The following is a 26,122-nucleotide window of genomic DNA, read 5'->3' as shown; positions in this document are numbered from 1 at the left end:
TGGAAGACAAGGGAGACCCCCAGGGGACCCCCCCCAGGTTCCCAGCCCGCTGACCTTGGGGACTGGCTGAGGGTCAGACTGGTTTGCCGGGCAGGTGGCTGCCCTGGGTAGGTCCGGCCTCACTGCATCCACGCAGCCCGGCATCTGATGGGCTCCAGGGCTGTCCTGTGTCCAGCTAGGCCCACCGGCCATCCACTGGGAACCAGGCCAGATGCGTGGAGGCAAAGACAGAGGCAGGAAACAAGGGAGACGCAACTAGGAGCACGTGGGACAGAGGCCGTGGGTCTGTGTGCACTGGGTTGCCAGGAAGTCCTCCTGGAGAAGCTGGCCTTTGGGCAGACGCCAGGGTCTGGAGGAGACCAGGCAGGGCGCTGTGGTCAGGACACAGCCAGTGCAGGGGCCCCGAGGCAGGAGTCCCCACCTGCCATAGGAACTGTAAGAAGCTGAGGTCTGCAGACGGCAGGGGCCTCCAGCCTCCACAGAGACCTGTGCTGGAGCTAGAGAGTTTGGAAGAGAGGATGGGTTAGGACTTAGGTGTTTGGTTTGGTTTTTTTGTTTTTTGTTTTGGCAGCGGCTGTAGCAAATTAAGGTTTCCAGACAAGGGGTTGAATCCGAACCACATCTGCAACCTACACCATGGGTCAAGGCAACACCAGCTCCTAACCCACTGAGCGAGGCCAGGGATCAAACCTGAGTTCTCATGGATAGTAGTCGGGTTCTTAACGTGCTGAACCACAACGGGACCTCCCATGGTTTTCTTTCTCCTTCTTTTTTTTTTTCCTTTTTAGGGCTGCACCCGTGGCATGTAGAGGTTCCCAGGCTAGGAGTGGAATGGGAGCTACAGCTGCTGGCCTACACCACAGCCACAGCAGTGGGGGTTCCGAGCCGTGTGTGCGACCTGCACCACAGCTCATGGCAACGCCAGATCCTTAACCCACTGAGCGAGGCCAGGGATCGAACCCACAACCTCATCGTTCCTAGTCGGATTCGTTTTTGCTGCGCCACAACGGGAACTCCCATGTTTCCGTCTTTTAAATAAGTTCTTTTGTATCATTTTTATTAGATACCACGGATAAGTGCCATGGGTCTCTTTTTTCTTTGTGGCCACCCTGTGGCCCATGGAGGTCCCCGGCCAGGGATCAGATCCAAGCCACAGTTGTGACCCACATCACAGCGGTGGTCAGGGCAGATCCTTCGCCCGCTGTGCCAGGTCACGGGTCAAACCTGCGTGCCGGTGCTCCAGAGAGGCCACCCTTCCCGCTGCGCCACGGCGGGAATCCCAGCATTGGTCTTTGTCTGAATCGCTTCATGAATGTGACATCCCTGGTCCCTCCGTGCTGCTGCAGATGGCATCAGTGCATCCTTTTATGGCCGAGTGCTCGTCCATGGTATGTGTGTGCCACATCCTCTTTACCCACGCCTCTGTTCGTGGACGTTTAGGCTGCTTCCCTGCCATGGCTGTTGCGAACAGTCCTGCGGTGAACATCGGGGTGCGCGTCTCCTTTTGAACCAGAGTTTGCTCTGAACCCTCACTCTTGCATTTGAGTTTTACAGTCATCTTGGTGGGTTTCACGCACCATCGTCTTTCTGGAGTCGGCGGGGGTGGGTTATCAAAATTCACGCGCTAATTTGGGTTAATTTTTAGGTTGTACATCCCTGAATATGGTATAACTTTCCATTCATCTGTTCTCTTTTCAGTAGAGTCTTTAAACTTCCCCCGTAAAGTTGTTCTCCTATAAAAGTTAGAATGCTTTTGACTGCAAGCTGCAGAAACTTGGGTCCACCTGGCCTGAGCTCCTGAGCAGGGAGAAATTAGTCACCCCTTCAGTGTGACAGGATCATGGGCCAAACCTGTCCCGAGCACGGAAGATCCATCAGGGAACAGAGCCGGTGAGAAGCCCCGTCTCTGGCGTGGACGAGGGTGTCCTGCAGGGTCTGACCCTGTGTCCCACGCAGGTCCCCTCACCAGGCTGGGGCTGCTGCAGCCACGCTGGTGGCCTGAGGGCGTGAGTTGGTCTGCGGGGGTCGCTGAGCCGAGCACCGGGTGCCAGGCGGCTGGCACAGCCGAGATCACCGCTCGCAGGTCTGGAGGCCGCAAGTCGAGACGGCCGAGGCATCAGAAGGCCCCCTGTCAGTATCGGTTCCTTCGAAGACGGAGGGAGAACCCCCGATTCCTCGCCCTGGGAGAAGCTGGCCTTCTCTGGCCTTCCTCGGCCTGCAGGCTCACCACCTTCATGCCCAGCGGCCTTCTTCCTGAGTCCATGTCCAAAGCGCCCCCTTTATAAGGACTCCCATGTGTGGAGTCAGGGCCCTGGTCCAGTGTGACCTCATCTCAGTGACCTTGGATTCGTTTCTGCTGCGCCGCGACGGGAGCTCCCACCTTTCCTTTTTTTTACCGACTTAGGTTTTAAAGGATCCTCTGGGTGCTGTGTGGAGAACAGCCTGTGGGGTAAGGCAAGGGGCTGCTGCCTGCCTGGGGGCAGGGACAGTGACCAGAGGGTGGCTATGATGGCCCAGGCACAGAGTGGGCAGAGCGAGGAGCCAGGAAGGCCAGCACTGGAGTCACACGGACGGTTGGGGTCGAGCGTGGTGGGGGGCAGGAGTCTGCTTTGGGGTGTCTTGGTGCCGAAAGTGAAGCAGCAGGGGGTTTGGGGGTCTTGAGCTCAAGGTGCAGGTTGGCCTGGAGAAGCAAAGTTTTTTGTGGGTTTTTTTTTGTTTGCTTTTCCTTTTCACAGCCACACCTGCGGCATACGGAAGTTCAAAGGCTAGTGGTCAAACTGGAGCTATATTTGCCACAGCCACAGGGACGCCAGATATAAGCCACGTCTGTGACCTATAGCACAGCTCACAGCAACACAAGATCCTTAACCAATGGAGCAAGGCCAGGGATCGAACCGGCAACCTCATGGATACTAGTTGGGTTCATTAGTGCTGAGCCACAATGGGAACTCCCTGGGGAAGCAAGTGAGAGGCACTGGGTGGGGGCATCTGAAGCCAGGCAGCAGGAGGGACCACCCAGGAGTGGGGAGGTGGGAAGGACAGTTTTGCTGGCTCTGGGGGCAGCTTCTGGAGCTGGATGCCCCAGGTGGGGGAGGGGCACTCCAGGGCCTGGGGTGTGGCCTCCTGCTGGCACCTCTGTGCTGACCTTGCCAGACCCAGCTGCAGTGGAGCGGGGGGAACCAGGGTCCACTTGCAAGGCTTTGGGAGGGGTGCTGGGGAGGGGGAAGCGTTGGGATCCAGGGCACTTGTGCAATGGTGGCTTCTTTCACCAGACAGGGCGTCAGGGGTGTGGGGAGGGAGGACGGGAGCCTGGGCACAGATGGGCAGTGGGCAGCCCCCAGGTGGCTCGCGGGGAGGCTCTGCTGACCACTTGGTGTCTTCAGGGATGTCGCAGGAGGCAAGTCCAGCGGTCGAGGGGTTGGGCAGTGGGGGAGGAGGGGTGGGTGTGGCCAGAGCGGTGTGGCCCTCGTGGGTGTGGCTGCGGTTACCGCCAGCCCCCCTTTCCTCCAGCTCCTCTGGGCGTGTGTGGCGGGGCCATTTAACCGCAATGGGGAAAGGAGCTGCTCTGGGGGAGGAGGGGTGTGGGCACATTGGGTGAGGCTGGGAAGGGCAGGTCTTGGGTCAGGTGTTAGGGAGTCCGGAGAGCAAAGACAGGTGAAAGGCTGAGGCTGGCGCTTTAAGCCACCACTGCCATGGGCAGGAGGAACAGCCACGGCAGGGAGCCGTGGCTTAGTCGTCTGTGACCGCCTAAGCAATTATCCTAGAGCACGGTGGCCTTTGCACAGCAAGCCTTTTCTCTGTTCCTATGGGTCAGGAATCCAGAAGCACCGGGATGTCTCGGATACGACACCAGAAGCAGGCAATAAACGAAAAATACCATACATGGAACCACATCAAAATGTAAAACTAGGAGTTCCTGTCATGGCTCAGAGGAAATGAATCCACCTATCACCCATGAGGACACAGGTTCAATCCCTGGCCTCGCTCAGTGGGTTAAGGATCCAGCATTGCCATGAACTGTGGTGTAGGTTGCGATGTGACTTGGATCCTGCGTGGCTGTGGCTGTGGCTGTGGTGGAGGCCGGCAGCTGCAGCTCCAATTCAACTCCTAGGCTGGGAACCTCCATAAACCACAGGTGTGGCCCTAAAAAGACAAAAAAAAATTTAAAAAAAGAGAGAAAAAAAAAGAACCCCACTAGTGTCCATGAGGATGCAGGTTCAATCTGTGGCCTTGCTTGGTGGCTGTGGTGCAGGCCGGCAGCTGTAGCTCCGATTCAACCCCTAGCCTGGGAACCTCCACAAGCTGTGGGTGTGGCCCTAAAAAGCAAACAAAAAAAAGGTCTGGTGGTGTCACTGTAGCTGAGGTGGTATGAGTTCCATTCCTGGCCTGGGAACGTCCTCTTGCTAGGGATGAGGCCAAAGAAAAAAAAAAAAAACTTCCAAAACAAACAAACAAAAACAATGCAAGATGCTGTGAATAAGAAAAGAGAGTTTATCTGGAGTCTTAAGGGTTGCAGCTCAGGAGACGCAGATTCCAGATTCCGGCAAAGCAGAAGGAGGAGGAAGAGCCAGAGGTTGATAAAGACCAAAGCCAAGAGGTTGTAAAGTCGTCTGGGGAGGGTGACGTGAGTCAGAAAATATTTGTCCTTAGGGAATCACGAGTTATCTTAGGGAAGGGGTCAGACGAGCAGAGAGGCCGTCACAGGGCCGTCAGGATCAGGGGCCAGGAAGAGTCCCGAGTTTCTGGCCGCTGTGCTGGACGCCCGCGCTAGGGCGAAAAGTGAGGTCGGTCGGCTGAGACGCGCACAAGACGCGCCTCCGCAGTGGTCTCCCGGCTGCACTTCAGAGCCCGCCTTAGCAATCCCCATGCCGTTTTTACTTTCCGTCCACCGTCCCTGAAAGACCCGAAAGCAAAGCCTTGAGACACACCCGTGTTCATGGCATGAGTCACAGCAGCAAAAGCACGCACGCAACGCAAGCGTCCGTCGAGGGGAGAAAGCCGTGTCATCGAGTGTGAGTCGGTGACTTACCGTCAGCATGAGCTTGATCTTTGTCCCCGGTTCCTGGCCGGAGCCCCCAAACGCTCAGAATGTCCTACGAGCAACGAGGGGGGCCCCGGTTACCGTATCCGGTCTTTGTCCCCCGGTCCTGAAATCGCTGCAGAACCCTCGGGCCGTTTGAGCGCCCGCTGGGGAGCACACGCCTTTCCCTCCGACCAGGTCCGTCTCAGCCACTCATCACTCATTTCGAAGCTTGCCCACGGCACGTGGAAGTTCCTGGCCAGGGATCCATCCGGCACCGCAGCAGTAGCCCGAGTCACCGTGGTGGATCCTAAACCCACTGCACCCAAGGGAACTTCAGTTCCTCCTCCATTTTTCTTTCTTTTTTCTTCTTCAGCTGCCCCGTGCCATGGGGAGTTCCCAGGCCAGGGATCCGATCCGACCCGCAGTGACGACCTACACCGCAGCTGCGGGGATGCTGGGTCCTTTAGCCCACTGGGCTGGGCTGGAGACGGCACCTGCCTCCTGGTGCTACGGAGCCGTCACCATCCCTGTGCGCCCCAGCAGGAGCTCCTCTCATCAATTTTATCACAAAGGCATTTCCCACGGGTTCTGGCATCTCCATCATTTTTCCTCCCACACTGTCTGCGACTCCAGCAAGTCGGTCACTTTAGGGGGGTGGTGAGTAGGAACCCTTCTTATGTTTTCCCAAAGAGAGCTGTTCTCAGTACTGTGCTGACCTGCGGAGAAGCTCCGCCTTCTCCAGGTGACAGGTGTACCTCTCCCCTCTCCCCTGCTCTCAGCAGCTTGCTGTCGGGGCGAAGAATATCTACCCCCCACGCCGTTCTGTGCATTAACCTTCTGGCGAATCAAACATTTTGGGAAAGTTAGGGGAGTTCCCGCTGCGGCCCAGCAGAAACAACTCTGACGAGTATCCACGAGCACGCAGGTTGGATCCCTGGCTCACTCAGTGGCTTACGTGTCTGCATTGCCATGAGCTGTGGTGTAGGTCGCGGATGCGGCTCGGATCTGGTGTTGCCATGGCTGTGGTGTAGGCCGGCGGATACAGCTCCAAGTGGACCCCTGGCCTGGGAACCTCCATATGCTGCAGGTGCGGCCCTAAAAAAGCAGAAAAAATTTGGGGGGGAAAGTTAATAGAAAGGAGGGTATAGGAAGCCCCCTTGCCTCCTGGCCGAGCCTGAGGCGGGGAGGGGAGGAGAGGACTCAGCTGTGCTGGTCGGAGGAGGGCCACCAAGACAAGCCTGTCCCCAAGACAGAGCTGGCCTTGTTTTCCGGGACACGGGCTGGCGCCCAGCTGGGTGCAGAGCGGGTGCTGGGTGGCCAGTCCCCCGGTGTGATCTTCCTCGCTGTGCCCCGCTCGGACCCTCCACAGCCCCCGGTGGGTGGCAGCATCCCACCCCCCCTTCCGTGCTTGACGCTGTGGAGTGGGGGTGGGGGGCGCGTGGGGGCACAGGAACTGCATTGACCCCAGGTCCTGCCCCCTCTGGGGCTCCAGGCAGGTGACCCGGCCTCTCGGTGCCTTGTTCTGTTTGTCTGTGACTTCTTGGTCGTTGAGACCACCAGGACTCAAGGAGGGGTGTTCCGTCTCCTCTAACCTGGGGACTTGGACGGTGACGCCCCCGGGGCGGAAAGCAGCGGCTCCTCACGCCTGCCCGACCGCCGTGGGCCTTGAGTCCCTCCCATCTGCCGGGCTTGGGAGGGTGGGACAGACTGAGCTGACAGGTGGGGCCAGGGCACCGCCAAACCCGCAGCTTCTGTTCTGGGTCGTGCAAGCTGGCCTGGGGCCCTCAGGTGATAGAGGGCTGGGGGCCCCGGGTGGGGGTGGGGTGGCTAGGCTCCGCTCAGGCTGTCCAAGAAGCAGGATGGGGACAGAGGGGGCAGCCAGGAGGTGACCTGTGATGGGATGGGGGAAAGGCGGGGTGGGCAAGGATGCAGGTGTAGGTTCTGGGGCTCCCCACGGATAAGTGACCCAGCCCAGGGGCAGGGTCCCCAAAGCCCAGACTGTCTTGGTGACAATGGAGCCCTGCTGGGAGGGGAGAGGGGGGGCGGGGGCGGGGGCTGTCCTCTGGCCTCCAGTTCTTTTTTTTTTTTTTTTTTTGCCTTTTAGGGCTGCGCCCGTGGCGTATGGTGGTTCCCAGTCTCGGGGTCCAATCAGAGCTGTGGCCGCCAGCCTTCACCACAGCCACAACAATGCTGGATCCGAGTCGTGTCTGCGACCTACAGCACTGCTCACGGCAAAGCCGGATCCTTAACCCACGGTGCGAGGCCAGGGATCAAACCCACAACCTCATGGTTCCTAGTTGGATTTGCGTCTGCTGCGCCACAACACGAACTCCCTTTTTTTAATTATTATTGTTTTGGGTCGCACCGGAGGCACGTAGATGTTCCCAGGCCAGGGACTGAAACTGCGCCAGAGCAGCACCCTGAGCTGCTGCAGTGACAAGGCCAGAGCCTTAACCCATTGGGCCACAAGGGAAACCCTGGCCTCCAGTTCTGATTTGGGCATCCCTGGGCCAGCAGAGGCCCACTTCAGAGCAGGCGGAGCTGGGGTGCGCGCCCTGCTCTCGCGGGGTCGGCGGGGGGGGGCCGTCAGGTCAGGTCTCCGGCTCCTGGCTGCTCTGGCCTGGGGGCGTCTGCGGGCTTCCGGAGGGCGGATGAGCTCACACCTCCCCTTTCCCTCTTGGGTTCCTTGTGTGCGGGATCCTGCCTGGGCCTGGGAGGACCTACATCCTCTCCTGGCCTGGGGTTGGGGGTGAACCTTCTCCCAGGGAGGGGGCCGCGGCGGTCAAGGCTCCATGTGGCCCAGAAGGCCCCAGACACCCTCAGTTCCCCTGGACCAGGTCCGGCCTGTCATGGCCTGTTCCAGCTCAGAGTCGGGGCTTCTGAGGCCTGAGGACTGGGCCTGGCTCAGTGGTCCACCAGCAAGGGACAGCGCCCCCCACCCCCAAAGCACAACCTGCCCTGGGGGCCCAAGCTCCCTGTGGTTGCCCATCGGGCGGAGACCCCAGAACCCAGCCCCCCGGACACCCTGACCCAGGCTTGGTCCGCCGGCAGCTTTGGGCTTTCGCAGGTCAAGAGGCCCCAGACCCGGGCAGGTGCCGGGCCTCTGCTGCCTCGCATGGCAGCACGCGGGTCGCCAGCAGAGGGCGCCAGAGGCCTTCTCCGAGGGCAGGGCCCAGGTGAGCGGGGGGGGACGCTGGCCTGGTGGCCAGGCGCCTGTGCTCAGGGACCCACGTCCTCCCTGGGGCCCCGCGTCCTCCTCTGGGGCTCGGCGCCCACCCTGAGTGAAGCTCCCTAAGTCCGGTTTGGGTTGGCCCTCTGGCTCATGGCTCTCCCGGGCCCGCCCTCCCAGAAGTTTGGCCGAGCTGCTCCCCATGACCCCCCTCGGGCCTCTGGTCATCTGGCCTGGAAGGGCCACAGCGACAGAGCAGGCAGGGCACCCCTTCAGCCCTCGGCTCCCAGGCGTGTCCTTGGGCCTTCTCCCTCAGGGCGAGCGGGGGGCTCCTGGCCCCTACCCGGCTGCTCTGGGACCACCCCCAGCCCCACCGGCCACGGCCTGCTCTGCCCAAGCTCTGGCGAAGGTGCAGCATCAGAACCCACGGTGACCCCGCCCTCAGCCCCAGGAGACACGGAGGGGGCTGCTGGGAGGCTTACTGGGTTTAATGACATGGACTCTGAGCCTCGTCACCTCTCATCTCTGGGGTGCGACCCACAGAGTCTGGGGCCCTGAGACTCGCCCCCCCAACCCACATAGCACATCAGGTGAGGCCGGCTGGGGACTCGGTCAGAGAACATTCCCTTCTGGGCTCTGGAGGGGGTGGGGGCAGGGATGGGGGAGGGCCGTCCTCGAAGGGGAAGAGAATGCAGCCCCTGCACACCCCGCCTGGCCGCCCTGGGGAGCCGGGAGCTGTGGGTACCGAGGGCTATACTGCGGGGTCGAGGGTCTCCAGCCGGCCAGCTCCGAGCAAGGGTGGCCTGAGGCTGAGGCCTGCTGCCCTTCTGGCACCATGTGTCCGCAGGACTGAGTGTAGCGGCTGCAGGTGGATGTGGCAGTGAGCGGGGACAGGGCCAGTCACATGCGCCAGGAGGAACCCTTGTGAGCGTGGAGGCGGCGGGGGAAAGGGCCCTGCCCCTCCCGAGGGTTCTGCGGCCTCGGGAGAGGGGTGGGGACGGGCTGGGTCTGGGACAGGCACAGCTCCGGGCCTCAGGGGGCAGGCGGACGAGGGGCTGGCACCTCCAGGTGGCAAGTTTGGCTGAGGTGGGCCTCGGGCAGGCTGGGGGGCGAGGGGGGCACTGCCGAGCCTGAGGACCGGCCCCACGCGCCGTGAGGCGGGCGAGCGGCCCCCAGCCGGCACCACACTCGGTCAGCGTCCGTGGCGGGCGATGCACACACACACGTGCCAAAGGAACGCCCGGTGCCGCGGGGCGGGCCCTGCGGCAGGCCTAGCTGTCCTCCTCCGCCCGCCGTTGCGTCTTGGAGTGGAACTTGCTCATGACCTCCTCCAGCTCCGACCCACTGTGCTGCTTCTAGGGGAGGAGGGGACCCGCCGGTCAGGGGCCTGCCAGCCTCCCCCTCCCTGGGAGCCGGGGGGCCGGAGGGCGGGTAGCGGGCTCACCTCCAGGACGGCCTTCTGTACGGTGAGCTGGCTGTACACGCGGGCGCCCTCCTCCCCGCACACCTTCCTCAGCTCGTCTTTGTTGAGCGAGAAGAGCTGGGGCCCCGTCAGGATGCCCAGATTCTCCACGATCCTGGGGGCGGGCGGGGTGGGCCGAGGGGGGTGAGGCCCTGGCCGCGTCGCCCACGCCTGCCGGCCCCCTGCCCGCCCCGGGCCGCCGCTCACCGGGGGCTGAAGGCCTTGGCTTCCAGCCAGGCGCGGACCTCGCGGGGGCCGGACTCGTAGGTGAGCGGCAGGTGCACGGGCTGGCTGCGCTCCACGCGGAAGTGCCGCTGCGGCTGCGTCCTGATGTGGCTGATCTTCTTGAGGAGCTCGTCGTTGACCTCGTCCATGTAGTGGATCAGCTCTGCGAGGCGCCAGGCGGCTCAGGCCCAGCCGCGCCGACCCCGGGGCTCCCCCCCCACCGCCTCCCCCGGGTGGTGTGGCGGCCCCATCCCTCACCGTCTTTGTTGCCGGCGAAGCCTGGGGGCAGCTTGTGGGTTGGGCTGGCAGGACCCCAGTATTTCAGACTGGCCTGCAGGGGTGGGGGGAAGGGCGAGGGAGCGGGGTGCCATTAGGTCAGCTCCCCATTCCTCCCAGTAGAGCCGGAATAAGGAAGATGGGAGGGGCCCTCCCTGCGCCTCCTCCCAGGACCTGCCCAGGCCCCCACTGGAGGGTGGGCCAGCCCTTCCTAGCCTTGGCCTTGCCCCAAGCCAGCCCCGGCTGTGAGGGGTCCAGGCTCAGGGCTGGGTCTTTTGCTGCCCTGAGCCCCCAGCCCCTAGCCACCCGGCCTGACCCTGCAGTGGGACAGAGCAGCCCTCACCTGCTCAGCGGGGACCTCCTCCAGCCGGATCAGGATGTTGCTGGGCACGTAGCCTGCCTGGCCACTGCGATTTCGAAGCTTCCACCACTGGTGACCGTCTTCCAGCACCTGTGGGCCCGGCGCCCCCACTGCCGTCACCCCCGCCCCTGGCCGTTCCCGCCACGGGCCCCGTGCAGGGTGCAGGGCCACCCGTGTGAGCGAGGCCGCCGGCAGAGCTCTGGGAGTCTCCTCTGAGCCTGCTCCCAGTCCCATGGTCGCACACCCTTCAGGGGCCCCGGGGCCACCTGGCCTCCCCTCCCCCCTCCCGCAGTGTCCGGAGCCTGGCTGTGGACATGGAGCCCCCACCCCCACCCCCAGCTGCTCCACTTCCCATCCCCCGGGGGGGCAGCCTGGATTCAGGACAGGCACCACACACGGACGGTGCCTTGAGGGGGCTCCCCCCGGGGTGGATGCCAATGACAAGTCCCTGCTGGGTTGGGGGTCCTACTCAGCAGAGAGGGCCCACCCTCCAGCCTGCGCCCAGCCTAGCCCAGGAGCCCCCAAGCCCCCTCTGAGATCCCCAGACAGGGAAGCCCCTTGGCCAGGCTGTGCTTCGGGGGCGCCGGGTTGCAGACCCAGAGTGGAGCCCTGGGGCTAGGCAGACACTCCTCCCGGGCTGCATGCCTGCCCGGGCAACCGCCCCCGGGCCCCGCTCACCTCCAGGACCTCGTCCTTGAGCACCGACAGCTCGTTGGCGTTGCGCGCCGTGAAGTCATAGAGGACCTGGACGTACTTGGCCATGGTCTGCACGGGCTCGTAGCCCCTGTGTGGGACAGGGGGCGCTGAGCCCAGGCTGGGCTGGGGGCCCTTCCCGGGCTGGGGGCAGGGCCAGGGAAGAGCGGCTTCCCAGGTGCGAGGCTGCCTCCTGTTCTGCGGCAGAGAGGCTGCAGCTGTCAGCTGCGATGGAAACTGTGACAGCCCCGTTGCGTCTGGGGCCCCCCGCGTGGGGGGGCAGCCGAGGCGGGTGGGACCCGGCGGCCTGTGGGCCCAGCCAGGCTGGCCCATGCCCAGGCCACCTCAGGGGTCTCCCAGCCCAGTCCCCCAGGGGACCCAGAGCCGAGCATGGACTCCGGAAAGGGCAAGGCTTCCCTGGGGAGCAGCCACCCTGGGGGGGGGGGTGCGGAGGCTGTCAGAGCCACAGCTGCTGCAGTACTGCAGACCGTGTGTGGGCACACACAGCACAGGACCGCCGAGGGCTGCGGGTCCCGGGGGTCCCAGCCCCCACACGGAGCAGGCCTGTGGCTGCTGCCTGGGCCAGGCCATCCCTCCTGGTCAGTCTGGCTCCTGAGCGGGAGGACTCTGCCTCTTCCAGGTGCAGGCCTGGGACCACGGGGAAGTGGGCGCGCTGAGGCTGTGACCCCTGGAGCTGGGGGCTGTGTCAGGATCGCCAGGGTGGGCTGGCTAAGGGGCTGGAGGTCCAAGGATGGAAATGTTTCTTAAAGGTGGCCCTAGGCCGGGGGCCAGGAGCATCAGGCTGGTGATGCGGTTTAGAGGGAGGCCACACGTGAGACATGGGTGCCAGCCCCCTCCCTTCCTGAAACTGAATCTTCCGGTCTGGTGGGTGACAGGGCGGATCCTCGGCCAGGACTGAGAATAAAAAGAGGACGTGGCGGGAGGAGGGCTCTGGGGCTGTGAAACGTGTGTCTCAGAGGGAGACAGACCAGCTCCCCCCAGACCCTCGGTCTCCTCTGGCTCCGAGGATTGCTGGGACCTCTTGAGCTCAACGTTTAGTACATTTCATTTCTACCCATGGTTCTAAAGCGTAAACGAGCAGACACCAAAAGAGGTGTCAGGGCCGTGGATTTACGGGTGCTTTCGATGCTTCCCCTTCAACCGCACACAGCAAAGTTGAAAGGCATCCTGGCTCTAGTGTGGAAAATGGCATTTTGACGGCTGTGACCAGAGCATGTGCCGCCACCTGGTGGCAGTGTACTTGTAGCAGGGCCTCTGGGATCTGTGAGGTGAGCGTCCCACGCCCTCACTTTGAGGGTGGCTTACCTGTGAGCTTGTGGGGAGCTGACCGGGGGGAGGACGTCCCCCTGGGGTGCGGGCTCAGAGATGGGGCCGTGCTTCGGGGAGTTGCGAAAGGATGGTCGGCCCCCTGGAGCTGGCTGTGGGGAAGAGGACCACCGAGGCTCATTGCGGGCACGGCGGGCGGGGGGGTGAGGGCAGGGGGCACAGGTGGAGTGCGGTGGGGCTGCGGGCCCTCCTACCTCGTCAACGGGGGCGGGCGCCAGCCCCTCCACCTCCCAGGGGGCTTCCTGCAGCACATCCAGAGGCGGCTCCCAGCCGCTGTGGAACTTGGGCACGTAGGGCCGCACCTGCGGCTCCCGGGGCCACTCGGAGCTGGGGCAGGAGGTCCCCGGGTGAGCCGTGCCCACTCGCCAGAGCTTGCCCCACTCAGGACCCCCAAGCCCGCCCGCCCGCCGTGGGACCCCATCCTGGTGTGCCCGCCTGCTGCTGCCCTACCGGGGGCGTGTCCAGGTTTCCCCTAGGGACTCCCACAGCGCCATCTCCTTGGGGACCAGGTGGCCGCGCAGGAAGCCCACAGTGTCTCGGGAGAGCAGGGGACTGGAGACGGAGCGAGCAATGTCCGGGCCGCCACACGTGCTGACAATCTGGGGCACAGAGGGGGTCAGGGAAGCCGCCCCCGCCTGTGACACAGGCCGGTCCGCCGGGCCCACCGCCCCGGGCATGGACGCTGGCGTCAGCCAGCCACCCAAGGTAGGGCACACCTCAGCAGGGGTACGAACCCCCACCCCCGGCCCCCCCACCCCCCAGCCCAGGCACCAGGTCCAGAGGTCCGAAGAGGAAGTGCACCAGCTCCGCTGCGCTGGGGTTCTGGATGTGCTTCTGCAGCTTGGCCTGGGGGCAGGGAGCAGGCAGACAGAAGGCGGTGGCCCCAGGACCACCCCCCAGGGTCAGCTCTGAAGGAGGGGGAGCCGTGGCGCTCACCAGTAGGTTGATGGCCAGCTTGATCTTCTGGAAGCAGTCAACAAACTCTGCCTCGGAGGGGGGCCGTGCCCGCAGCGTGAGCACGCCCTCTGGAAGGGGCCAGGGGTGAGCCTGCTGCCCAGACACTGCGCCTGGCTGCCCACCCCCTCCGACTGGACCTTCCCCAGCTCAGGGGCCACTCTATCCCCCACCCCTCCTCCTGGGTCGCCCCCCCCCCCCGCCCGCACCTGCCGGCCCCTTCTTCCCCTTCTTCTTTCCCTTCTTGCGCTGGTTCAGCTGCTTGAACGCCTCAGCCGCCTTCTGCAGCCGCGCCACGAACCACTCTATGTCATCCAGGGCGCAGTTGAGGATTTGCTGGGGGTCAGAGAAGGGCGGGGGTCAGCCCTTGGGTGCCCCCACCCACACACGGCCTGCCTCTCAGCCCCTGGCCTGGGGGAAGGGGGGTGCTGAATGGGCGGAGGGGCCCTGCCCCAGAGACCCACCGTCTCCTTCTCGATCTTCTGGGCCAGCAGGGCGCGGGGCTCCTCCTCCAGCGACTCCCGGCGGTGGATGCCTGGACGGGAGCAGAGCTGCTGCAGACAGAGGCCACCCGGCAGATCCGTGGTGCCCCCCCCCCCCCAGCCCGGCCTCCTCAGCCCAGCACCCTCAGCCCACCTGGCTCGCTGAGCGGCACTGGCAGACCCACTCGGTTCTTTGTGGAAGGGGCGTCCCCGCCGTGGCGCTGGAAGGGGATGGGGGCCGGGCCCTGGGGGGGAGGCAGGACCGACAGCCGCTGCCGAATCTTCTCCTGGTGGCCCCTGAAGTGGGACGAAGGGTTGCTCAGCGCTCAGCCGGGCTGCAGCCCCAGCCCCGGGCCCGGGCCCGCCCTGCCCACCAGCCCCTCGCCCGTCGCCCTACTTCAGGGTCTGCGGCCGCATCTTCTTTCCCAGCCGGCAGTCGGCCAGCGCGCTCTCAATGTCCTCGTGCACCAGCTCTGCCTGGGGGGGGCCGGGGTGTCAGGCTGGCTCTGGGACCTAGGGACACGTGCCCACAGCACCGCAGCCCGTCTCACCTCCACCTGGTCGCAGTGGAAGAAGTGGACATCGGGCTTGCTCTGGTCCGAGTCCTGGCACACGAGCAGCAGCACGGACGGGTAGCGCAGCTGGTTCAGCACCGTCTGGCTGTGCCGCACTGTCGGCAGCGGGAAGTTCTCCAGCTCCTCCTGCGGGACAGGTGGCTGGGACACGGGCTCACAGCCACGGGCACAGATGGACCCGAGGAGCAGACGCAGCACGTGGACACCGGCTGACTTGTAGGCCTGGCTTGTGGCATTCGCGGCACAGACCCCACCCGGCAGTGACCGCACCGCCAGGCCCGGCCTCAGTACAGCCGTGGCCATGGCCCTGTGTGATGCGGCTCCCCTGGACTCTTGGCCCCACCCGGCCCTCCCTGCCCTCTGCCCTCTTCCCGTTCCCTGATCCCACAGGGCGGCCCAGGGTGTCTGGGTCACTGCCTCCACCCGCCTTGCAGGACGGGAGGTCTGCCCTCTGCTGCTGCCGTACCTGGGACTCCACGTCCAGCAGCCGCAGCGACTGGTCATTGACCTGCAGCAGCATCTCCTGTGTCCAGATCTTCTCCTTGGAGCTCAGATGCACCAGCTTCCGGATGGCGTCGTCCACCGACGCGATGGCCTCACTCTTGTCCATGATGAACGTGGCCAAGTGCTGGGCGGGCAGGCAGTGGTCAGTCAGAGCAGAGCCCTGCTTGTGCCCCGACCCAGGGCCAAGGGGCTGTGCCCTGAGTGCCTGAGAGGGTCACAGGCAACCCTGCGGGTCCGAGGGGGACACAGCCAGGCCAGCTCCGGGGGTCCGAGCGGACAAAGTCCCACCTTGGTGGATGTCTGTGGGGCCATGGGCTCCGATGCAGCCCTTCCCAAACAGACCCCAGGCCACCCACGTCCATCACCGGGCTCCGGGCACCAGCCTCCCTGCTCCTGCAGCTGCCCTGGCACGGGCTTACCACAGGACCTTGGCACATGCCACCTCTGCCTGTCCCCAGTCTCTTCCAGCTTGCTCCTCCTCTGGACTCTGCCTAGATGCCGCCCTGCCCGACTGCCCGGCGAGAGCACGTGTCACTACATCCCTGAGCTGCCTCTCTGTTCATCCTCATCCGACCTCATGCTGTTGGCAACATGCTTCTTCGGTTTCTGGCTGCCGTCTCCCCGTTGCCGGGGACACTGCTGGGCTGCGGCAGTGCCCCCGGTGAATGTGAAGAGAATGAGTGAGCAGCCCACGGGGACCCCTGGCCGGCCAGCCGGACCTGTCCCGTGCTCTCCCCTCTCGCTCTCTAAGCCCGGCTCAGGCCCCTTCCGTCCAGGATGCCCCACGTGTCTGCATCAACCTTTGCCAAATTCGGTACGCGGCGAGGGGCAGCCGGGTGAACACCAGCATAAACCCCAAGCAGTCAAGACTTAACCACAAAACATGGCATCCTGAAGCTGCTAGAGGGGGACACTGGATGATCTGGGATAATCCCAGGAAGGACTTCCTTCCTGGGAGACTTAGCTAAGCCAGGGAGAGAGCCCGGATGTCGAAAGACGAGGCCAATAAATTTGACTTCATAAAAAAGAATTCTGCCTGGGGAAAAAACACCACAGACAAAGTTAAAAAAAAAAAAACAGAAAGAAAGAAAAAGTGGGAAAAACACAGATATAATAACACATACAATGGTTACGATGCAGACTAAAGACAAAGAAAAAGGCCAGGGAGCTCCCACTGTGGCTCAGAGGTAACAAACCTGACTAGTATCTATGAGGATGTGGGTTTGATCCCTGGCCTTGCTCAGTGGGTTAAGGATCCAGTGTTGCCGTGAGCTGTGGTGTAGTCGCGCTCATGTCTCGGACCCCGTGTGGCTGTGGCTGTGGTGTGGGCCGGCAGCTACAGCTCCGATTCAACCCTGAGCCTGGGAACTTGCATGTGCCGTGGCTGCGGCCCTAAAACGCAATAGATAAAATAAATAAAAATAAAAGCTCTCTTTTGTTTAATAACGATGGATACCAACAATAGATAAGTAAATAATGAAAAATATGTAAATAAGTAACAGATCAACAGCACAACAGAAAAACTGGCAAAACATATGAAACAGAGTCTACAGGAAAATACATATATAAGTCAGCTTTTTTTTTTTTTCTTTGTCCTTTTAGGGCCACACCTGTGGCATATGGAAGTACCCAGGCTAGGGGTTGAATCGGAGCTGTTGCCGCCCGCCTACACCACAGCCACAGCCATGCCAGATCCGAGCTGCGTCTGCGAGCTACACCACCGCTCACGGCAACGCTGGATCCTTAACCCACGGAGCGAGGCCGGGGATTGAACCTGCGTCCTCATGGATGCTAGTTGGGTTCACTACCGCTGAGCCGTGACAGGAACTCCAGGAAGCTTTTCATATAGAAAATTGTGTGCAGTCTCATTCAATGAAAGAATTGCATAGTGAAACCATGAGACTATTAGTTTAAGAATGGATCAAACCCTGAGCTTTTTTTTAACCTGTTCTGTTGCCCAGGACTAACGAGCTCTTGTGGCTGAGTTCGCGAGCGGGTTAGGAGGTGGAGAGTGGGGACATCCCGCTGCACTGGGCTGGCTGCTCCGGGGAGGAGTCGGTGACACAAGAACAGTGCATGTTCTGCCCTCGAGACCCGCACGGCTGTTAGAGGCAGACCTACACGCCCCTCCATCCGTCAGCAGGTTAGCAAGAGAGGGGCAGAAACCCAGGGGGCAGTCAGGCGGCCGGTCTGTCTGCATAAGGGGCACTGTTAGCAAAATTCAGCAGAGCCTAATTCTCCAAACCGCAGTGCCCATGCATCCCAGACGCCGGAAAACACAGCGCGTTCTCTGCCCAGACCAGCATTAAATTAGAAAGCAGTAAGAGAAATCAGTAACAGAAAGATAACTGGAAAACCCTTGGAAGTCCCATTGTGGCTTCGTGGAAACAAACCCAACTAGTATCCAGGAGGATGTGGGTTTGATCCCTGGCCTCGCTCAGTGGGTTCAGCATCTGGTGTCGCCATGAGCTGGGGTGTAGGTCACAGACGGGGCTCGGATCGGGCGCTGCTGCGGCTGTGGTGTAGGTCGGCAGCTGCAGCTCTGATTGGACCCCTAGCCTGGGAACCTCCATATGCCTCAGGTGCAACCCTCAAAAAAGAAAAAGGAAAGAAAGAAAAGCCTCAAACAACTGGAAATTAAGCAACACGCTTCATGGGTCCAAATTTGTAGAAACGAAACAACGCACTTTTAAACAACACACGAATGGCAGAGAAAATGACGAGGACAAAAGAAAATAGAAATACAACACACCGAGACGGATCGGACACGGCAAAAGCAAAGCGGAGGGGAGATGTGCAGCTACAGCTGCTCACACGGTTAAATGCTTACAAAGAAGAAGATGCGAATAACCCATGGGTCAAAGGCGTCACAGGGAAAATCAGAAGATCCTCTGAGCTGAACGACGGTCCAAACCAGCACGTCCAAACTCGTGGAAGCTCGCTACTGACGGAGTCCCGTGAGGAGAGCGGTAGCTTCAAACGAACGAACGGCAAAAGAAGGAAGACTAAATCGCCATGCCCCCAAGAAACCAGAACAAGACCATCAAATGAAACCCAGAGTAACTGGAAGGACATTAAGAGCAGGAACAAAGAAACTAGTAAAACACACAGACGGCAGAGAAAAATCAACAACCCCCGGGGCTGGTTTTAAAAAGATTGTCGAAATAAACCCCTAGCAAGACTGATCAAGAAAAAAAAAATGGAGACAGCACAAATTGTCAATAACCAGAAGGAAAGAGGGGCCAACACTACAGAGCATACAGGCTAACTTAGAAGAATAATGGTAAAAAAAACTTCCGCAAAGAAAACCACACATTCAGGCCTTCACAGGTGAATCCTAACAAATACTCAGGGAAGAAATCACAACAGTTTCTTTTTTTTTTTTTTTTTTTTTTTTTTTGTCTTTTGTTATTGTTGCTATTTCTTGGGCCACTCCCGCGGCATATGGAGGTTCCCAGGCTAGGGGTTGAATCGGAGCTGTAGCCACCGGCCTACGCCAGAGCCACAGCAACGCGGGATCCGAGCCGCGTCTGCAACCTTCACCACAGCTCACGGCAAAGCCGGATCGTTAACCCACTGAGCAGGGGCAGGGACCGAACCCGCAACCTCATGGTTCCTAGTCGGATTCGTTAACCACTGTGCCACGACGGGAACTCCACAACAGTTTCTAAAAGCTTTCTGAAAACAGAGGAGCAGGGAGCATGCCTCCACCCACGTTACAAGGTCAGCAGAGCTCTGGTCCCGAAACCTGCCAAAGGCATTGCAAGAAGAGAAAAGCATAGGCCAGGAGTTCCCGTTGTGGCACAGCGGAAATGAATCTGACTAGTATCCAAGAGGATGCAGGTTCGGTTCCTGGCCTCACTCAGTGGGTTAAGGATTCAGCGTTGCTGTGAGCTGCCGTGTCGGCTGGAGACACGACTCAGATCTGGTGGTGCAGGCCGGCAGCTGTAGCTCCAATTAGACCCCTAGCCTGGGAACCTCCATATGCCACGAGTGTGGCCCTAAAAAGCAAGCAAACAAACAAATCAACAAAATAAAAAGAAAATCATAGGCCAACATTCAAACAAACATTAATGCAAAAAATCTTGAGAAAATATTAGCGAATTAATCTTGTCCATACAAACAGAGAACAATATAAACCTTTCATAAAAGAAGTTGATCCTAGAAATGCAAGGTTGGTCCAGCATTTAAAAAAATCAGTGGGGTTCCTTTACGTTAACAACAGGAAATACACTTCAAAAGATTTGACAAAATTCAACAACCTTCATGACAAAAACGCTCATCCAGCAAAGAATGAAGAGGAACGTGCCCACTCTAGTAAAGGGTATCCACCAAAACAGATTGCGTATCACAGGCGGAATCCTTTCTTATAAGAGTGGACACAGGCGAGACGTCCACGGCCGCTGCTTTTACCGGGCGCCGTGCAGGTGGTCCTGGCCAGGGCAATAAAGTGAGAAAAACAAAGTGGCTAAACATGAGAAACTAAGTACTATATTTTCAGAGCAGATGATTTCATACGTTAAAAAAACCTAGCGAATCTAGAGGCAAATCACGGAAACCAGCAAGCGAATGCAGCAAATTCTCACGATAGTCAATCTCTATGCGAAAATTCAATTGAATAAGACACAGGCGAGCAACAGACAACCGGAAAGTGAAATTTAAAAAACAATACCGTTTACAACGGCACGTACAAATCCAACACCCGAGGAATAGTTTCACACAGATGTGTGAGAGCTCTGCCGGGACCATTACAAGTTCTGAGAGGAATCGGAGCTGTCCCACGTGGGGCAGTGCCATGCTGAGATGCCAGGTCTCCCCAACCGGCAGGCACACTCCACTCAGGGCCAAACAAATCCTAGCAGGCCTTCGCGGGGCCGGGGCCGTAAGAAACGGACGACTGGATTCTAAAACGTACATGCAAGTCCAAACAACCCGAAAGAGTCGGGAAGCCCGAAGAAAACGAACAAAGTTGCCTGACCTCAGGGTGGCTGATACGCTGGAAAGGGGTGGAAGCTAATCAGCTGCAAAGGGGGCAAGAACATGAAGCCGAGCGAGCGGCCTCAGGAACAGACCCATTTGGCTCCCGGGACTGCACCTTTGACAAAGGCAGCAAAGTAACTCCAAGATGAATTCGACGAAAATCTTTTTCCCAGAGCTGCCCGGTCCTGCAGGGAAGGCTGGGCGTGAGTCTTATACCCCCAAACAAATTTAAAGTGTAATCGCTTACACCGCAAAGAATCTCGAAGAAAACACAGGAAGGACTCTCCAGAGCCCCGGGGCAAGCAATGACCACAAGAACAAGACCCCTCAACCCTCTAAAAACACCTAAGAAGGAAAAAATGGGCACAACTGGATGTCACCAAAATTAAACATTTCTGCTCACCCAGACACAAGGATGCACACGAGTGGACAAGCTGCACTGGGAAAGATTCTTTCTTTCTCTCTCTTTCTTTCTTTCTTTCTTTCTTTCTTTCTTTCTTTCTTTGTTGTCATTTTAGGGCCGCACCCGCGGCATATGGAGGTTCTCAGGCTAGGGGTCCAATCGGAGCTGCAGCTGCTGGCCTGCACCACAGCCACAGCCAGGCGGGATCTGAGCCGCCTCTGCAACCGACACCTCAACTCAGGGCAACGCCGGATCCTTAACCCACGGAGTGAGGCCAGGGATCGAACCTGTGTCCTCATGGATGCTAGTCAGATTCGTTTCCCTGAGCCATGACGGGACCTCCTGGGAGAAGACATTTCTAATCCATACGCATTTACTTGCACACAAAGGACCCCCGCTACTGAATAAGGAGTGTGTGTGCATGTGCACGTGTGCGCGTGTGGACACAGGCAGTGCCACGCGAAGGGGCCAGGCATGGGGGTGGCGAGCTCCCAAGTGCCCTGGAGAAGAGTCTTCTGTACACACGGCATGTTTTGGACATGAGTTTACAAAGCAGAAGAGCAAAGACGGCTAATGTATATTATATGAATCCATTCTGGGGAGATTTTTAGGGGATTCTCAAAAAGGCAAAACCGTAGGGATGGAGGGTAGAGCAGTGTGCGGAGGCTGGGGCGGCAGACAGCTGCGCCCACGTGGGGTCCGCCCAAGGGCGTTGGTGGGGGACGGAGCCCTTCCGCATCCGGACAGGGAGGTGGGGACAGAACCACCCCCCTCACGCTCCACGTCATCGTCACTGTGCTAATGGAGAAAAAAGCAGAAGAAAAAACTCACAAGGCTTCGGGCCCCCAGGGCCAGGGCGGGTCTGAGCTTGTCCCCACACCTCTCACCCCCTCTCTCGCCTGTTCCCACCTGGGAGGGGCCGGCCAGCCCGCCCCCAGCCCCCGGCTCGCTGGCTGCTGGGAGGGCAGGAGAGGTGCCCCTGGGCGGGGGTCCTCCACAGCCTGGCATGGACCCAAGTCCAGGAGAAGGCCTGGGAAGCCCCAGGGGCACCACCTCACCTAGGAGGGCAAAGTCCCTCCCACAGAGAAGTGGCAGAGCTGCCTTTGGACCCTGAGCCAGTGGCAGTCATGAGCTTGGCCACATAAAACGGCCCAGACTGCCCAGGCTGGCAGGGCGGGCCGATCACCAACACAGCCCAATGCAAGAGCCTAGGAACTCCTAGGTCTCGGTGGACCCACTGCATAGATGAGCAAACCGAGGCTCAGAAAAGCAGTGACTCACCTGGCCTCTGCGGGCATGAAAGGGCCCACGGGGAGGAAAGCGCTCACCCTCCCGGGCCGGTCCCTCTCATCATCCTGGTCCAGCCCCCCCACTGCCTGGTCCGGGGGGGCCCCCCATCTTCCCAGTCTTAGGTCCCCTGTTTCCTGGTCCAGCCCCCCCACTGCCTGGTCCGGGGGCCTCCCATCTTCCTCTGTCATCGGCTATTCCCAGTCCTGCTGCCCTGCGGGCTTGGCCAATGGCCAGGAACCAGGACCTCGGCCAGCTTCCAGGAGCAGGAAGGTCATTTAAAAAAGCATTTCCTGAGTAATAAGTGTGGATTAAAACTGACCTAGAAGAAAACCCTCCTGAGCAGGCAGCTTGTGTAAAGGGCACAGCTAAGGCCTGGCTCTCCCGGCGTGGTCGGAATGAGCCGTCGAGGTCTTGCCTGCAGACGCTCAAGAAAGGGCGCCTCTGTTCCGCCTCCTCCTGCCTCATCTAGCTCCCCATCTGGGGCCAGGATGGCAATTTCCTTCCCTCTGGGTCGGCCGTGTGACGGCTGCTGGAAGGTGCTCAGAGCTGTCCTGGCCGGTCCTCTTGCATCGTATCCCCCGGAGCCCCTCCGGCCGCGCTCCCCACTGCGCATGAGCCGCCGCAGGCATGCGGCAGTGCCTGGCTCTGGCCCCCTGCTGTGGGGCCACATCCCCCCTGCCTCTGCCGGGGCCCTGGAGCACGGAGGCAGTGGTGTGGCGCAGGGCCCGGGCTCACCTGGACGTGGTACTGGGAGGTCTCGTGCATGATGACATTGGAGTTGGAGTACTTCTTCCTCTGCGCTGCACGAGGAGACTCCGGTCACTCCCCCAGAGCGCGGGGCTCGGGGAAGGCCGCAGCGCAGCGAGGGCTCTGGGGGCCCCTCATGGCCCCCTGGAAGGGCTCGGGCATAAAATGGGGGTGACGGCCCCTCCCGGCAGAACACGGAGCTCCCGCCCTCCCCAGGAGGGACTGCCAGCTCAGGGCAGCAAGGCCTCCTCCCATGGAGGCCCCCTGCCCTCCTTCCTGGGGAGGGGTCTGGCCCAGGGCCTCCCCCACCCGAGAGTTGCCAGCTAACATCTCCCTGCCTCTGCTTGTGCCCAAAAGCACAGGGGAGTCCTTGTGGCTGGGGGAGGGGCAGAGCTGGGGCAGGTGGGGGCCAGCCCGGCCCCGCCCTCCTGGAGCCCCCCCGCCCCGCCCCTCCGGCCCGCGGAAGCCCCGCCCCCCGCGGGTCAGGTTGCAGAGAGGAGCGCAGAATCAATATTGATGCCCCCTGAATTATTAGTGAGGCCTCTCCCCTTACGGGCCCTGCGAGGAGGGACCTGAGCCCCTGCTATGGGGCCCAGAGCCTTCTCTGGGGGTGCAGGGCTGACCTGCATGTCCCCTGCCTTGGGGAGGGGGTTCGATGAGACCCTTCCAGCTGGGCTGTCCCCTTGGCCTCCTGAACCTCACTCACCAAACAGGTCCTTGGCACTCATCTTGGCCACACCGTCAGACCGGCCCAGGCTGCCACTGTGGGGAGGGGCTGGTGAGGCGGGGCTCCTGGGCACCCTCCCTGGGGACTGGGGGTGGGGTTGGTGGGGAAGAGCAGCGGGGTGGGGTGGGACGGGTAGGGGCTCACTTGGCAGCACCCGGACAACAGCTCACAGACCCAGCTTGGCTCATGGTGTCCTCGACGGTGGCTGGCGGTGAAAGGGCAGAGCTCAGCGTGGCCCGAGTCCAGGGCTTAGTGCCTGGCCCGCACCTGAGTGGACAGGGGAGCCGAGCTGACACCTCATCGGGGCCTGGCCAGCGCCTTGCTACTCGCAGCATGGGGCCTGGGGCGCCTCCTCCCCCAACCCCAGAGCCAGGGGCTGGCGCCCTGGTTGCCTGGCCAGAGTCCCCAGGACACACCAGGACCATCTCTGCTCCGTGTCCCAGGTGGTGGTCATGAACCCTCTCCCTCCCCAGACCCCGCGTCCTCCACAAGGGCCCCCAGGGCGTGCCATCAGAGGGTCCCACCCCCAGAGGCCCGTCTGGGGTGGGCTTGCGAGGAGAGTGTTCAGGAGGCTCTCAAGGGGGGTCAAGGGGAGGAAGCACCTTCTAAGCAGAGCAAAGACCCTGAGGCGAGTGGGAGCCAGACCTGGAGAAAGGCAGCGAGGGACTCTAGGGTGGGGCAAGGGGGCCTGGGGAGCCAGAGCCCAGGGTGACATCCAGAGGGAGCAGAGCCTGGCACCCCTGGGCCAGGCTGACACGTCCTGCAGGGTTTTGTGCTCTGCAGGGACTTCTGGGCCCACACAGTTCCGCCATCAAATGTCACCGGGAGGCCATCCACCTGCAGCTTCAGCCTTCAGGGGTCTGCCAGGTTCAGGAGAGGGTTAAAGCCAGGGGTGCTGGTATCCAGGGCAGGGAGTGCCCAGGACTTTCTCGTTTGACCAGGTATAACCTGCAGAAAAGTCTCCCAGGAGGTGCGAGGGTCCGAGGGGCTTCAGGCCACCCCCTCCCACATGCCACGGAGGGTCCTGGGCTTGGCCGGATTCCTCTGTCCACCTGCCCGTGGAGAATGTCCGGAATGCTCCTGACCTCAGCAGGCGAGCCTGTGGGTTTGCTTAATGGGATTCCTGGCAGCTGAGCCAAGGGTGCTGGGCACGTGTGTCCGGACACACACACGCACACACCCAGGTGAAACCCAGGCCTGTGAGCACACGGTCACTAGGTTGTCACACTCGGGCCTCCCTTTGGGGGGGGCTGAGGCCTTCAGCTCTGTGGGGTGGGTGGGGTGCCTCGGGGCCAGCCAGGGAGGTGGGTCCAGGCTGGGCACCTGGTTGGGGAGCAGCTGGGGCGGGGCCGCTCCAGCTGCTCCAGCGGGGAGCAGAGGGGCTTCTTCAGCTGACCAGGGAGGGAATGAAACAGGCCCCAGAGCCCAGCCGCGCTCTGTTTTGCTGTGGCCATTTTCCGGGTGCCGAGGGAGGGGCGAGCATGGTGCCTGGTCAGCCATCGGAGGGGGAGGAGGCCCTAGTGGGGCAGGGAGGGCGGAGGGACCAGCTCCAAGTTCAAATTCCAGCTCACAGCTGAGTGCCCTTGGGGAGGAGTCAGCTTCAGGCCCAGGGGAGCCAGGTGGGGCCCGGGAATAGGGGGAGCCCTTCAGGCTCCGGCTGTGCCCAGGTCTGGGAAGCTGTGGGTGGGGAGCAGGCGGGCCCCGAGCGTGCACTTGGGAGACCGAGGCAGGCAGAGAGCTGGGCGGAGCGCTGAGCTGGGGCTGCACCAGGCAAGGGCCAGGAGAGGCCCAGGCGGGCAGGGCCTGGGGGGGGAGGGGCAGAACGGCGAGCAGAGGCGGCACCAGTTGGGCCGGGCCTCCCAGCACAGCTGGCGCCCACTACATCTGGGGTGGGGGCAGAGGTGGTCCGTGGCGCACTGGAGGAGCACCAGGAGCCCTGCTTACTCACTTCCCCTGCCACCAGGGCCACCTCATGCCCAGGGGCTGCCCGAGGCCAGCCCAGCCCTGCCCAGGTTGGAGGCACACAGGCCCCTGCAGCTCAGCCCCCACCTGCCTCCTCCCTGAAACTCCCACACCCCAACCTTGACCGAGAGCCTGACCCCAGCCTGAGGCTTTCCTGGCCCTGCATTTCCTCCTGGCTCTGAGACCCAGGAAGCAGGCTGGCGCCCCTTAAGGGTCTGGCCCCAAAGGAGCCCCCAGGCTGCCACTGCAAGGTGTGGGGCTGGAGTCTTTGAAGGGCAGGAGCAGGACCCTCTCATCGCGGCCTCCCCCAAAGGAGAGGAGGGGGTTCCCCCACCGAGCCCCAGGGCTGGGAAGACCTGACTGACTCAGATGCCACTGGCGTACAAACATCCCCAGCGCACGGCGCCGCCCCAGGACCGGCCGGGGCAGGCCAGGCCGCAGGGACCCGGCTCCAGGCCACCAGTCCAGGGCAGTCCAACGGGCCCGGCGCAATCCTTGCGCCCCGGCCTGGCCTACAGACCCAGGCCACAGCCCCGCGTCGCACTGCCACCTGGGGAAACTGAGGCGGGAGCGGCCCACCGTCCGTGCCCTCGGCTCCCCTGTCGCTCCAGCTCTCTCTCTCTCTCGCGCGCGCGCGGGCGCCAGGCGGGGTCGGGCCGCGCTGGGTCTGGGACACCGAGGGGCGCTCACCTGCTCCTCGTGGCCCTGCGCCTGGCCGCCCGCTGGTCCCCTCCTCCGCGCTCCGTCCGCCGGTCTGTCGGGGCCGAGCTCGGGAGGCGGGAGGGCCGCGCGGAGGAGCCGGGGCGGGGCGCAGGGAGGAACCTGAGCGGCAGGTTAGAGTCACCGCGCGCCGGCGGGCACTGGGCAGGGGCGGGGGCGGGACGTGGCTGCCCCGCCCTCACCCGGGCTCGCCCGGACGGTCCCCACAGCCACCTGCGCAGA

The 26,122-nt window shown here is 61.7% G+C and overlaps 1 protein-coding gene across 7 annotated transcripts; it reads right to left on the bottom strand.

The window, feature by feature from the left end:
- Nucleotides 8,663-26,036, bottom strand: EPS8L2 (EPS8 like 2). 7 transcript variants are annotated; one of them, XM_021082562.1, is made up of 22 exons: nucleotides 25,871-25,945; nucleotides 23,864-24,078; nucleotides 23,363-23,485; nucleotides 23,198-23,253; nucleotides 22,480-22,544; nucleotides 15,034-15,195; nucleotides 14,544-14,693; nucleotides 14,390-14,469; nucleotides 14,147-14,289; nucleotides 13,975-14,045; nucleotides 13,720-13,846; nucleotides 13,493-13,581; nucleotides 13,328-13,402; nucleotides 13,007-13,155; nucleotides 12,751-12,883; nucleotides 12,536-12,648; nucleotides 11,195-11,300; nucleotides 10,499-10,606; nucleotides 10,138-10,210; nucleotides 9,862-10,042; nucleotides 9,637-9,769; nucleotides 8,663-9,547 (listed from the first exon to the last, which is right to left on the bottom strand). In XM_021082562.1, exons 3-22 carry the CDS (start codon nucleotides 23,404-23,406, stop codon nucleotides 9,464-9,466), a joined length of 2,142 nt encoding a protein of 713 aa, XP_020938221.1. In that variant the 5' UTR covers nucleotides 23,407-23,485; nucleotides 23,864-24,078; nucleotides 25,871-25,945; the 3' UTR covers nucleotides 8,663-9,463. The 7 variants fall into 7 exon arrangements, with proteins under 7 accessions (XP_020938221.1, XP_020938222.1, XP_020938216.1 ...); XM_021082563.1 differs by lacking the exon at nucleotides 23,864-24,078 and having other exon boundaries at nucleotides 23,363-23,423; nucleotides 25,871-26,036; XM_021082557.1 differs by lacking the exon at nucleotides 23,864-24,078 and having other exon boundaries at nucleotides 25,871-25,987.

This window comes from Sus scrofa, chromosome 2 (assembly GCF_000003025.6).
Source record: "Sus scrofa isolate TJ Tabasco breed Duroc chromosome 2, Sscrofa11.1, whole genome shotgun sequence".
NCBI lineage: Eukaryota > Metazoa > Chordata > Mammalia > Artiodactyla > Suidae > Sus > Sus scrofa.
Note: the sequence above shows the minus strand (reverse complement) of the source record. Positions and strands in the feature narration are given on the sequence as shown.